General features: G+C 47.2%; 2 protein-coding genes across 3 annotated transcripts in view; one reads left to right on the top strand and one right to left on the bottom strand.

Moving 5' to 3' along the window:
- Positions 1-10,401, bottom strand: part of GLT8D2 (glycosyltransferase 8 domain containing 2) — a 49,567-nt gene extending 39,166 nt beyond the window's left edge. Inside the window, exons 1-2 of one of the 2 annotated variants that reach the window (XM_061125491.1) lie at positions 10,266-10,368; positions 7,909-7,963 (exon numbers count right to left, since the gene is read on the bottom strand). The gene's annotated coding sequence lies outside the window, so the exon portion shown is untranslated. Of the gene's footprint in view, positions 1-7,908; positions 7,964-10,265 lie in introns of both variants that reach the window. The other variant, XM_061125490.1, reaches the window with a different exon arrangement.
- A 637-nt stretch (positions 10,402-11,038) lies between these two features.
- HCFC2 (host cell factor C2) overlaps positions 11,039-12,228 on the top strand; it is a 42,174-nt gene continuing 40,984 nt past the window's right edge. The window contains exon 1 of the mRNA XM_061125483.1: positions 11,039-11,216. Coding sequence (XP_060981466.1) covers positions 11,054-11,216 — 163 coding nt within the window. The 5' untranslated portion in view covers positions 11,039-11,053. The remainder of the gene's footprint in view (positions 11,217-12,228) is intronic.

Genomic DNA, 12,228 nt, shown 5'->3' with positions numbered 1-12,228 from the left:
TTCTCATCCACTTAGCAAAATGTGTGACCCAGTGGAAGAGGTGGTGAATAAGGAGGTTCAGAGAGTATGAGAACAAAGCTCCCAAGAAGGGGACTCAGAAACAAAATAATGATTATGTTGTTTCATAGACCCTGTTGCTGATCATACTAACTTCCATGTGGACCCAAATCTCTCTGTCATTGGTCCTGGTACACTTTCTCCCTGATCCCTTACTGCCTCCAACTGCAGAGTCTCCTTTATTTCTGCTGGGCCATGTTCTGAGGATGCAAGAGGCTTATTATCTACGACCTGGATTTCCACACTGGATGCTTAAATTCTCCCCTGTGGGAGAAATGAGAATAGAAAGAGATGCAGGATATAGGAGCACCCTGAGAAGTGCAGTGGTTACCAGCCTGGGCTCTGGAGACTGACAGAGATCTGGGTGTCAGCTCAGCCGTTACACTTACACATTCCTGAAAAGCCCACTTTCAGTTTCCTCATCTATAAGGTGAAGAAGCTTCTTGTGAGGGTTAAAAAACATCACTAAGGGCAAGGGTTAGGATCTAAGCTATTATTAGTGTTGTTGCAGGAAGTCACTTCAAAGTATGACCAAAAGAGAGACATTGTAACAGTGAGTGATTGGTGACTTTCTGTTTTAAAGTCCACTTGAGTTATATGCTATTGCCAATACTGGTAGCCTGGTACTACTTACTAAGCTCTGCTTCTTCCCTTCAAATATAAAAAGCTTTGGGAAGATAGAATTATGAACTTGCCTGAAACATGGCAGAAGGGAGTGGAACAAACCTACATGGAATATGTTGTTCAATAAAGTTCTTGGGGAAAATGAAAAATGTGTCTTTTATTTTTACTGAAAAACTGAAGGAACTTTTGGGCCAGCTAATAGAAACACTCACTTGAAGTGGCGATTGTCCAGTGAGAAGTACTCACACCTCCTCCAAGGTCCTGCAGCCAGAGCAGCATGTGAGCTGAAGTTGGCTGTCTGGGACTTCCTGGAAAGCTACTGTTTTCCTGGCAAAGAGCTGTTTGGTGCCTTTTGCCCTTTCCTCCTGTCTGAGATCCAACCTTGGAGCCTGGAGGTGGAGTGGCCATCTCAACACCCTGTGGCTGAAAGGACCACCCCCTGCTGCTGCCTATGGGCCTGCTGGCCTGCGCAGAGACCACCAGGTTGAATCAGTCAGGGTCCCAACAGGTCACACACGGCTCACTCCAATGGGCTGCTGGTGGAGACTTGGAAAACAGGCATTGTTTGAAAAGGTGTAGTCGCTGTTAGGAAACATAGTTAAGAGTCAAGGCTGTAGTCTGGGGTTAGCGATGCAGGGAGCATTTCCAGTCCTGTGGGCAGGAGAAGGGAGTGGTTACCAGGACCAAGAGAAAACAGCTGCGGGGAAGGGCTGCCTGAGAGGAGCAGCCTCTGTTCACCCCAAGAAAGGGATGAGGAGGTTCATTACCCCAAGCTTACAATTTTCTGTGGGTAGTGCCTTCCATTGGCCAAACCCAACTGGAAGCCAGAGACCTGGAGAGCTGAGGTGATGCAATACATTTAGGACAATCTCAGGGCACTGAGCAAGTTAAAGAGGAGTATAGATCCAAATGAGCAAATGGAAAATATCTGTGACCTGGCGTTGCATGATTCAGTGGTCCTGAACATGATAATTAAGAAGGACAGAGCAAGAGTGCATGGATATGAGAGCTGGACCATAAAGAAGGCTAAGCACTGAAGAATTGATACTTTTGAACCATGGTGCTGGAGAAGGCTCTTGAGAGTCCCTTGGACTGCAAGTAGATTCAACTAGTCCATCCTAAAGGAGATCAGTCCTAAATACCTACTGGAAGGACTGATGCTGAAGTTGAAGCTCAGATACTTTGGCCACCTGATGCAAAGAACTGACTCACTGGGAAGACCCTGATGCTGGGAAAGATTGAAGTCAGGAGGAGAAGGGGTTGACAGAGGATGAGATGGTTGGATGGCATCACTGACTCTAGGACATGAGTTTGAGCAAGCTCTGAGAGTTAGTGATGGACAGGGAAGCCTGGCGTGCTGCAGTCCATGGGGTTGCAAAGAGTCAGACAGGACTGAGGAACTGAACTGAACTGAACTGAGCAAGAATGGGGCTTCCCTGGTGGCTCAGCAGTAAAGAATCCACCTGCCAATGCAGGAGACTTGGGAGACATGGGATCAATTCCTGGGTTGGAAAGATCCCTGGAGAAGGAAAGGGCTACCCACTCCAGTATTCTTGCATGGGAAACGCCATGGACCGAGAAGCCAGGCAGGCTACAGTCTACAGGTTCTGCAAAGGGTTGCACATGACTTAGCGACCAAAGAAGAACAAGAGAACAAGAAAGAACACAGGAGGAGCCTCAGTCCTGGTGGCTCTGGGAGTCACCACAGCAGCCTGAGCTGACTATTTACAGAGCATGTAACCATGTGAGGAAGATAAACCTGGATCCAGTTAAGATGCTCTGGTCAGGTTTCAGTTACTTGCTTGAACGCAGCCCTATGCGATCTATATGCATTTCTGATTTGTGCCGTCATTAGTCAACACAACTCCAATTATCTGAGCTATTATTATTCCATGTTTATTTCTTATTGGTTGAAAGCCAAATGTTTATCATTTTTTTACCCAATGGGCCTGCCTTGGCTGAATGTTTTACTTTGTATGTAAGTAGGTAAGATAAAGTCTATAAAAGCTGATAAACATGGCTGGAAGGAAAGGGAGCGGCATTGGGCAGTAGCAGTGACTTACTGCCCTGGGACAGGCTCACGAGCTCTATTTATTGCCTCGGTCTCCCGGGGCTGGGCTCCAAGATCAACTGCATGGGGGCAGGAATACAACTTTGAGGGCTTCAATTCCGTCTCCCTGGCTGATGGGGGCTCAGGGATGGGTCATCTCCTCGTCTGGAGCTCAGACGCTCTGTCTCTTCTCTGCCACTCCTTTAGCTGCAGCAATCACGCCCATGCTTGACTCAGCACACTGGGGTCCCCTTCTCCCCCATGAGATGACTGCTTTTCCTCCTGGGCTTCTGTGCCAGATTCTCACTCTGGTCATTGGTGTAGGCTCTCCCTAGCCTGGAGTCCTGTGTTGATCCTGCCAGTGCCCTCCCTCTCCACGTCTTGGCTGCTGCTCTAGCCATGGCTGGAGCCCTGTGATCTGGAAGCAGACCTCTCAAACACCATCTGCCTCCTTCATGGTGGGAACAGCGCCTGCCCACACTCTCTGCTGTTGAGCTCTGCCCACCTGCTGGCACTCCTCAAAACCCTGCTCAGACTGCTGCCAATAAGCCCTTGGCCTGAGTCGACTGAGATTGAGGTGTCCCTTGGACATGGCAATTTTACACTCTTAACTGAAAATACTGCACCGTCTGCCGCCTCTCAGCATCAGCCCCTCCCTCTTGGGCTGGCTCTGCAGTGGCCTATTGCTCAGGCCGAGTAGAAACAGTAGTAATGTAATGAAAATGATAGAAATGAAACAATCTATCATATACTACATGCTAACCACATGCCAGGCACTGCTTACACACAGCACTTTCCTTGTGCACGGTGTCAGCCCACATTTCAGGCACCATATACAAAAACTACACATTTCAGTGTAGTTTAATAACATCAGTCCCCCTACAACACAGTTCAAAATTGTTACCACAGTATACCAACTGTGAGTAACTGGATAAGTATAAACTTTGCCGCAAACTGTGAGTAACTGGATAAGTATAAACTTTGCCGCCAGCTTTCCAGTCCACAAAATTATTATGCTGATAACAGCATGATCAGTGATCAATCATGTCACTTTTCTTACAGTCTGTAAGTGATCGGTCACTAGACTGTGGTTATTCAGTTTATGTACAGATAGTAAAGCATGTAGTTGTATTGCTTCCTTAATTCCCAGTAATAAACTCATGTGACATCTACAAAAACAGATAACAGAATTGGCCAACAAAAAAGCTAGCAAAAGAGACAAAAATGGGGACTTCCCTGGTGGTCCAGGGGTTAAGAATTCACCTGCGAATGCAAGGGACATAGGTTCGATCCCTCGTCTGGGAACTAATATTCTGCATGCTTCAGGACAACCAGGCCCCTGTGCCACACCGTGCAAGACAACTACTGAATCAGCACTCCAGAGCCTGCAAGCCACCCACCTACAGCCTGTGCTCTGCAACGAGAAGCCCACACACCCCAACTGGAGAGTAGCCCCAACTCATCACAACTATTTGCACACTCTTTGCACAACTATTTGCACACAACTATCGCTGCACTCCGGCCTTCTCTAGGTATGGTGATCAGGGGCTATTCTTCATTGTGGAGCTTGGGCTTCTCTTACTGTAGAACACAGACTCTATTGCAGCACTAGGGATCAGTAGTTGTGGTGTACCAGCATAGTTGTGGCATGTGGAATCTTCCCAGACCAGGACTGAACCTGTGTCCCCTGCTCTGGCAGGTAGATTCTTAACCACTGGATCACAAGGGAAGTCCCCAGCTAATGCAATGTTAATATACCAAATGCCCCAGTTCTGGCCAATGAAACCTAAGGGCAGGTGTGCTGGGTGGTTTCTGAGTAAGATGCTTTTCCTCCTTGTAAAATGAGAGTTCTAGTTCCTTGTCCTGGATGTTGTCCTATTTCATGCCTTTGGGCATTGGTTGTGTGGGGATACAATGTCCAAAGCTACAACAACCTTCTTTTAACCACAAAGGAAAGGTTGAGAGAAACTCAGAGATGCTACCTGAAACTGTAACACTGTGGAACTGCTAAACTAACCTTAGACTTACCTACCCCAGATTTCTTGTGCAAGATAATTGTCATATCATTTAGCCACACTGTGTTGGATATTATGCTACTTGTAAAAGAGAGCATTTCCAAATGACATACTCTTTTGCTATGATTTAAACACTTGTGTTTAAAAGGCTCCAAATTCACTGCAGATGGTGACTGCAGCCATGATATTAAAAGACACTTGCTTCTTGGAAGAAAAGCTATTACAAACCTAGATGGTGTATTACAAAGCAGAGACATTAATTTGCCAACAAAGGTCCATGTAGTCAAAGCTATCATTTTTCTAGGGAACATTTCATGCAAAGATGGGCTCAATAAAGGACAGAAATGGTATGGACCTAAGAGAAGCAGAAGATATTAAGAAGAGGTGGCAAGAATATACAGAACTATACAAAAAAGATCTTCACGACCCAGATAATCACGATGGTACGATCACTCACCCAGAGCCAAATATCCTGGAATGCGAAGTCAAGGGGGCCTTAGGAAGCATTACTACAAACAAAGCTAATGGAGGTGATGGAATTCCAGCTGAGCTATTTCAAATCCTAAAAGATGATGCTGTGAAAGTGCTGCACTCAATATGTCAGCAAATTTGGAAAACTCAGCAGTGGCCACAGGACTGAAAAAGATCTGTTTTCATTCCAATCCCAAAGAAAGGCAATGCCAAAGAATGTTCAAACTACTGCACAATTGCACTCATCTCACATGCTAGTAAAGTAGTGCTCAAAATTCTCCAAGCCAGGCTTCAACACTACATGAACCATGAACTTCCAGATGTTCAAGCTGGTTTTAGAAAAGGCAGAGGAACCAGAGATCAAATTGCCAACATCTGTTGGATTATCAAAAAAGCAAGAGAATTCCAGAAAAACATCTATTTCTGCTTTATTGACTATGCCAAAGCCTTTGACTATCGTGGATCATAATAAGCTGTGGAAAATTCTTCAAGAGATGGGACTACCAGACCACCTGACCTGCCTCTTGAGAAATCTGTACAGAGGTCAGGAAGAAAAGTTAGAACTGGACAGGGAACAACAGAGTGGTTCAAAATAAGGAAAGGAGAACGTCAAGGCTATAATGCTGGGCTGGATGAAGCACAAGCTGGAATCAAGATTGCTGGGAGAAATATCAATAACCTCAGATATGCAGATGACACCACCCTTATGGCAGAAAGTGAAGAACTAAAGAGCCTCTTGATAAAAGTGAAAAAGGAGAGTGAAAAAGTTGGCTTAAAGCTCAACATTCAGAAAACTAAGATCATGGCGTCTGGTCCCATCACTTCATGGCAAATAGATGAAACAGTGACAGACTATTTTTTTGGACTCCAAAATCACTGCAGATGGTGACTGCAGCCATGAAATTAAAAGACGCTTACTCCTTGGAAGAAAAGTTATGACCAATCTAGACAGCATATTGAAAAGCAGAGACATTACTTTGCCAACGTCCATCTAGTCAAGGCTATGGTTTTTCCAGTAGTCATGTATGGATATGAGAGTTGGACTATAAAGAAAGTTGAGCACCAAAGAATTGATGCTTTTGAACTGTGGTGTTGGAGAAGACTCTTGAGAGTCCCTTGGACTGCAAGGAGATCCAACCAATCCATCCTAAAGGAAATCAGTCCTGGGTGTTCATTAGAAGGACTGATGTTGAAGCTGAAACTCCAATACTTTGGCCATCTGATGTGAAGAAATGACTCATCTGAAAAGACTTTGACGCTGGGAAAGATTGAAGGCGGGAGGAGAACGGGAAAACAGAGGATGAGATGGTTGGATGGCATCACTGACTCAATGGACATGGGTTTGAGTAACTCTGGGAGTTGGTGATGGACAGGGAGGCCTGGCGTGTTGCAGTCCATGGGGTCACAAAGAATTGGACACGACTGAGCGACTGAACTGAACTGACTGATACTCGAGTAATCTGAAGTACAGACAGATTAAGTTTCCTTGGCCCTGAACAGACAGTACAAGTATCCAAGCTGAGACCTAAATTCAGGTAATCTGGTTACAAAGTCCACCTTCTATCCATAATGCCATCCAAAGTATAATCATTGAACACAGCAGCTAAATATACACCTGAGTACGAATCAAGCACTATCAAAAATGTGTAAGAACAAACAATGAGTTATGTGTGTCAAATCTATTGATGGAGGACAGATAAGTTTGACATCACTCTGCCTTACCCTTATATAATACCTACTCTGTGCATGACGTAAGGAATGCAAAGAAGCAGAAGAGGGAGTGCGACAAGAAAATGCACGATATTTGTTGGTGATGGACAGGGAGGCCTGGCGTGCTGCAGTCCATGGGGTTGCACAGAGTCAGACACAATTGAGCAACTGAACTGAACTGAACTGATGTATGGATGTGAGAGTTGAACCATTAAGAAAGCTGAGCACCAAAGAATTGATGCTTTTGAACTGTGGTGTTGGAGAAGGCTCTTGAGAGTCCCTCGGACAGAAAGGAGATCAAACCAGTCAATCCTAAAGGAGATCAGTCCTAAATATTCATTGGAAGGATGGGTGCTGAAGCTGAAGCTCCAATACTTTGGCCACCTTATGCAAAGAACTGACTCACTGGAAAAGACCCTGATGCTGGGAAAGACCCTGATGCTGGGAAAGACGGAAGGCAGGAGGAGAAGGGGGAAATAAAGGATGAGATGGTTGGATGACATCATCAACTCGATGGACATGAGTTTGAGCAAGCTCTGGGAGTTGGTGATGGACAGGGAAGCCTGGCATGCTGCAGTCCATGGGGTCGCAGAGTCAGATACAACTGAGGGACTGAACTGAACTGAAATGTTTGTATCCCTGTCCAAATTCAAATGTTGAAATCCTCACACCCCAAAGTGATGGTGTTAGGATGTAGAACCTCTGTTCTTGATCTAAGGTCATGAAAGTGGGGCCCTCATGAATGGAATTAATGCCCTTATAAGAGATCCCAGAGAGGTCCCTCATGCCTTTCACCAGATAGGAAAGAGTGAGAGGTCAGCAGCGTGAAACTTGCAAGAGAGTCTTCATCAGAATCTGACCATGCTGGCACCCAGATCTTCCAGCCTCAAGAACTGTGAGAAATAAATGCGGGTTGTTTAGAAACCATCCAGCCTATAGTATAGTGCTATAGTAGCCTAAACCGACTAAGACATCTCTAACCTTTTCATCTGGATTCTTCCTCAGGACAGACAACAATCATGTTCAAGTTTCATCCCTGGAAAAGAATAAGCACAGCTTGTTCTGTACCCAGCCATTTTCCCCCTCCAGCCACAGTTTTTTCTTTCCTTTCAGGGGCAAGTCTGTGTAAGAAGTAAAGTATACACGTTATCTGTGCAGCCTCACTTGTTATTCATTCTTCGATCTTCTGTGGCTTCCCTCCTCCCACTCCACTGAGTATTTTAATCTAGGCCATTAATAACCTCTTAGTCTGCAAATTCAGCAGATGCTACTTCTTGGTCTTTTTCTTATCTGACCTCTCTATGGCTCTTGGCTTTGATAACCACTTCCGCTCTGTGAAAGCCCCTTTGCCTGCGGCTTCCTTGACATCGCCCTCACCCAGTTGCCTTTTGACTTCTCTGGCTATTTGTTCCCCATTTCGTTCATGAGAGCCTCCTTCTGTCTTTACCATTTAGAAGTTGGTTTCTTTAGGGTGCTATTCTGCCTCACTCTTCTCTTTCCTTTCTACACTCTTCTATTAGATGGCAACTTGCATTCTTAAAGTTTCGAAGATTGAAGGTAGCTTTCTTGAGAAATGGGGACCTATTCTAGACTTCTCACTTAAGCAGAGCTGAGTCATAGGTACTCTGTTAAAATATCTTTCATAGTGGATTAAGCATGTTGTCATGTATTGAACTGTGTCCCCCAACAAGGTATGCTGAAGTTCTAATGCCCAATAGCTATGATTGTGACATTATTTGAACACAAGGTCTTTGCAGCTGTAAACAGGTTAAGATGAGGTCAGCAGGAGGGCCCTAATGTGATATGACTAATGAACTTCTAAGAAAAGGAAAAGAGACGCAGACACAGGGAGGACACAATATGAGGATGGAGGCAGAAGTTTCAGTGATGCAGCTAAAACCAAGGAAGGTCTGTGATTGACAGTCACCACCAGAAGTTAGAGGCAAGGAAGCATCCTTCCCTACAGGTTTCAGAGGGATCATGTCCCTGCTGACACCTTGATTTTAGATTTCTAGACCTTAGAACTGTGAGACAGGACCTTTCTGTGGTTTTAATCCCCATGGTTTGTGGTACTTCATTACAGCAGTCTTAGGAAACTAATACAGACCTGCCCCACCATCCTGAAGCTCCTTACCTAAGCAAGCAGTTATCACTTGTAATCTCTTTTGTCTTAACATTTTGCCTTCATCTTTCCCTTAATTCAGAGATTTTCAGACTTTCAAATATCATACACCAGTTTGGATTTTTTAAAATCTGAGTATCAACACTGGGTTTGCAACTTTTTTTACCCTTAGTCTTTTGCTATAAGGACATTAAAACAAAACAAAAACAAACTACCACTTACAAGCATCATTTATAAAAGCTAGGACATTTTAACACTAAACTCTCAGAATAAAGTATAGTTCTTTAAATGAAATATTTAATGTTTTATGAAAAACTCATTGCTCTATCCCAACTTTTCCAGTATTGTTTCAGATAAAAAATATATAACCAAAACAGTTAAAAGCCCATGGTATGAATGTAACCAAAAAAAAAAAAAATCAGTACATAAACATTCATAGGTTTCTTTCTTTGTTTCCAGCCATCTTCCTATTCCAAGATCTCTTTGACCATATTATGAAGTTCAGGCATTAATCAGCGAGAGTAAAAACTTGAGAAGCAGGAGCTGTAAAGAATAGCAAGAATTCCTTCTTAAAAGGAAGAGAATGACCTCTCAAAAGGAAGTTTAGATGAATGAGAAGGTGGGAGAGGCATGCTAGATTTGAGAGAGCTGGGACAGGAGATGAGCTAGGCACGAAAGAAATTGAAAACAATAAGATGAGGAGAATGAAATTTTAGGAAATTTGGTCTACACTATGTGTATTCCCTCTTTGATACCTTAAGAGTGTGAGGTAGGGATTTAAATTGCTTTAGTCCCCCCCCCCAAACCTCCCAAAACTGCCCCCCCCCAAGACTTTGAGTGTGATTCTTTGTAGGACCAGATCACAAGGCAGCCCAGACTTAAAAGGGTTACTTATGACTGCATTCAGAGGAAGTATGTTACGGTGGTTAGGGGTTGGGGCTCTGGAATCAGAAGTTGTGCCTTTGAATCCTGGCCCTAATTCTTCTCTGCTGTGGGCCCACGAGAAAATTACTTTTCTGTGCCTCATTTCTCCATTCACTAAAGGGAGAAAACAGTACCCACTTCACTGGATTGTTGGGAGAATCACGAGTTAACACATACAAGGCAAGGAGGACAGTGCTTGTCAATGAAACACCCTCAAACGTCAGACAACAATAAAACAGAAATCTATACATAACCTCCCACCTGTTTAAACAAAACAACTTTAGCGGCTCACCGTTCCTAAACTTCTTGGCATGGCACCCTCCAAACCTGATCTGCCCGATTTGTCTTGGCAAGCTTAGCTCCGGTCTTCCCTCCAGAGTTAGCTGCAGCGGGCACGCGGCGCTCGCAGACGCTCGGTCCTGGTCCAGATTCCCTCCCGCCCGCAGACCGGCTCCTCCCACCCCCCACGCCCGATCACCCCCGCCCGGCTCCCCCCATGCTCCCGCCTTCGCGGGCATCCTCGCCGCCCTCGAGGCGCCTGGGCACGCGTGTCACGCCCTCTGCGGAGACCGACTTTCCTCTCCTCTCGCCCCGCTCCCGGCACTTCAAAACCTCCAAGCGAGCTTTTCTCTTGGTGTGCTGTCATTGTTTAAAGGGTCTGACTCGCCTGCACATCCTAGATGCTCAATTAAAGTGACCGTAAAGGGAGACGCTCTCTCTTCTGCAAACACAGAACTGGAGGTACTGGGTGGGGAGGGGAGACTGGTCAGCAGGAAATCTCCTTGCATCCTAAAATCCGTTGACCCGAGTGCCAAGACCAGCCACGTCGCCCGGGGGTAGGGGCCGGACTCCCTTCCAAGACCTCCGCCCCTCCGCCCCTCCCTTCTCTGCTCCGCTTCTCACAGCCTTCCAGCCTCGCCCTGGACCCCCGCGGTCACGTGACCAGCATCCCCACCTTGGGGTACACCCCCCCGCCCCGCCCCACGCGCACAGCTGGAGGCCGGTCCCCGCCCTCCCCCGGGAGCAGCGGCGCCGGAGCGGGCGCGGTGCATTGTGGGCAGAGGGGCGGGGGTTGGGAAGATGGCGGCTCCCAGCCTCCTGAACTGGAGGCGGGTTTCCTCCTTCACGGGGCCGGTTCCCCGCGCCCGGCACGGACACCGAGCGGTGGCCATCCGGGAGCTGATGATCATCTTTGGCGGGGGCAACGAAGGCATCGCGGACGAGCTGCACGTCTACAACACCGGTAGGCGCGGCGGCGGTTCTTCGGCCCCGCCTGCGGGAGCCGCGGAGGGGGAGGGGAGGCGAGGCGGCGGCCGCGGCCCTGACAGCTGTCACCGCCGGGTCACTGCCTTCTCCAACCGGCGGCGGGGAGTGCGGCTCGGCCGGTTGGCCCGCTCCCGCGGCGTCCCGGGCCGTAGCTCCGTTTCCCCCGGTTCCGCTGGGGCGGAACCGGCCCCGGAGTGGGGCGAGCCGGCCCTCTGGCAGACGGTCGTGGACAACCCCCCACCCCCGCTCCCTCCCCGGCCCGCGCCAACGTTGCTGGCGGACGTAGGCGAGAGAGACTGTTTCCACCCGCCTGGGCCTCTTCCCGAAGTCTCGCCCACTCCGGTGCCCCGAGATTCCTCCCTGTCAAAACCCAACTCCAAACCAGCGCTCCTCGGGGCCTTTCTTGTCTTTGCTTTCCTTCCTTCGTAGGAAGAGAATATAGGGGGAATGAGGAGGGAAAAGGAAAGGCCTTCTGGTACTTTCACCCCCATCTGAGCCCCGTATCTGGCAGGTGGCAGTCAAGATTTTTACCCCGTTCTCAGTGCTCTTAACTGGCGGGGAAGTGGTTCGTGGGTGACACCCGCGCCTGGGTCTGCGCAGTTGGGTTTGTGTGCCCAAGCTAAGCCGTTCGGCGTTCGATCGGGGAGGGCCGTCGGCTTCAGCACCGCTGCGGATGAGAAATGCCTCGGGCCGCGGAGGCCCTTGCCCTTGAGTACCTCTGTGGAATATAAGGGAGGTTGGAATTTCACTTTTTTTCCCCACTTGTAAATGCGCCAGCTGTCATAAGGAAGCTGTTTTCTTGGTGTAACGTTAATTAATGAGTTTCAGATCAACGTCGCGATCCATAACTTTTTTCTGGCCGAACAGCTTAATCGTAGTGGTCATTTAGAAATGAATAAAATGGTGGAGTAGGAGAAATTTTTTTATTTTCTCACCTTCTCCTCCTTCTGGCACCCCAGCCTAAAAAGTTAGAAAGTTAGTCAGTACTT

This window comes from Dama dama, chromosome 22, assembly GCF_033118175.1.
Source record: "Dama dama isolate Ldn47 chromosome 22, ASM3311817v1, whole genome shotgun sequence".
In the NCBI taxonomy this organism is placed as follows: Eukaryota; Metazoa; Chordata; class Mammalia; order Artiodactyla; family Cervidae; genus Dama; species Dama dama.
This window is presented reverse-complemented; position numbering and strand designations above follow the sequence as displayed.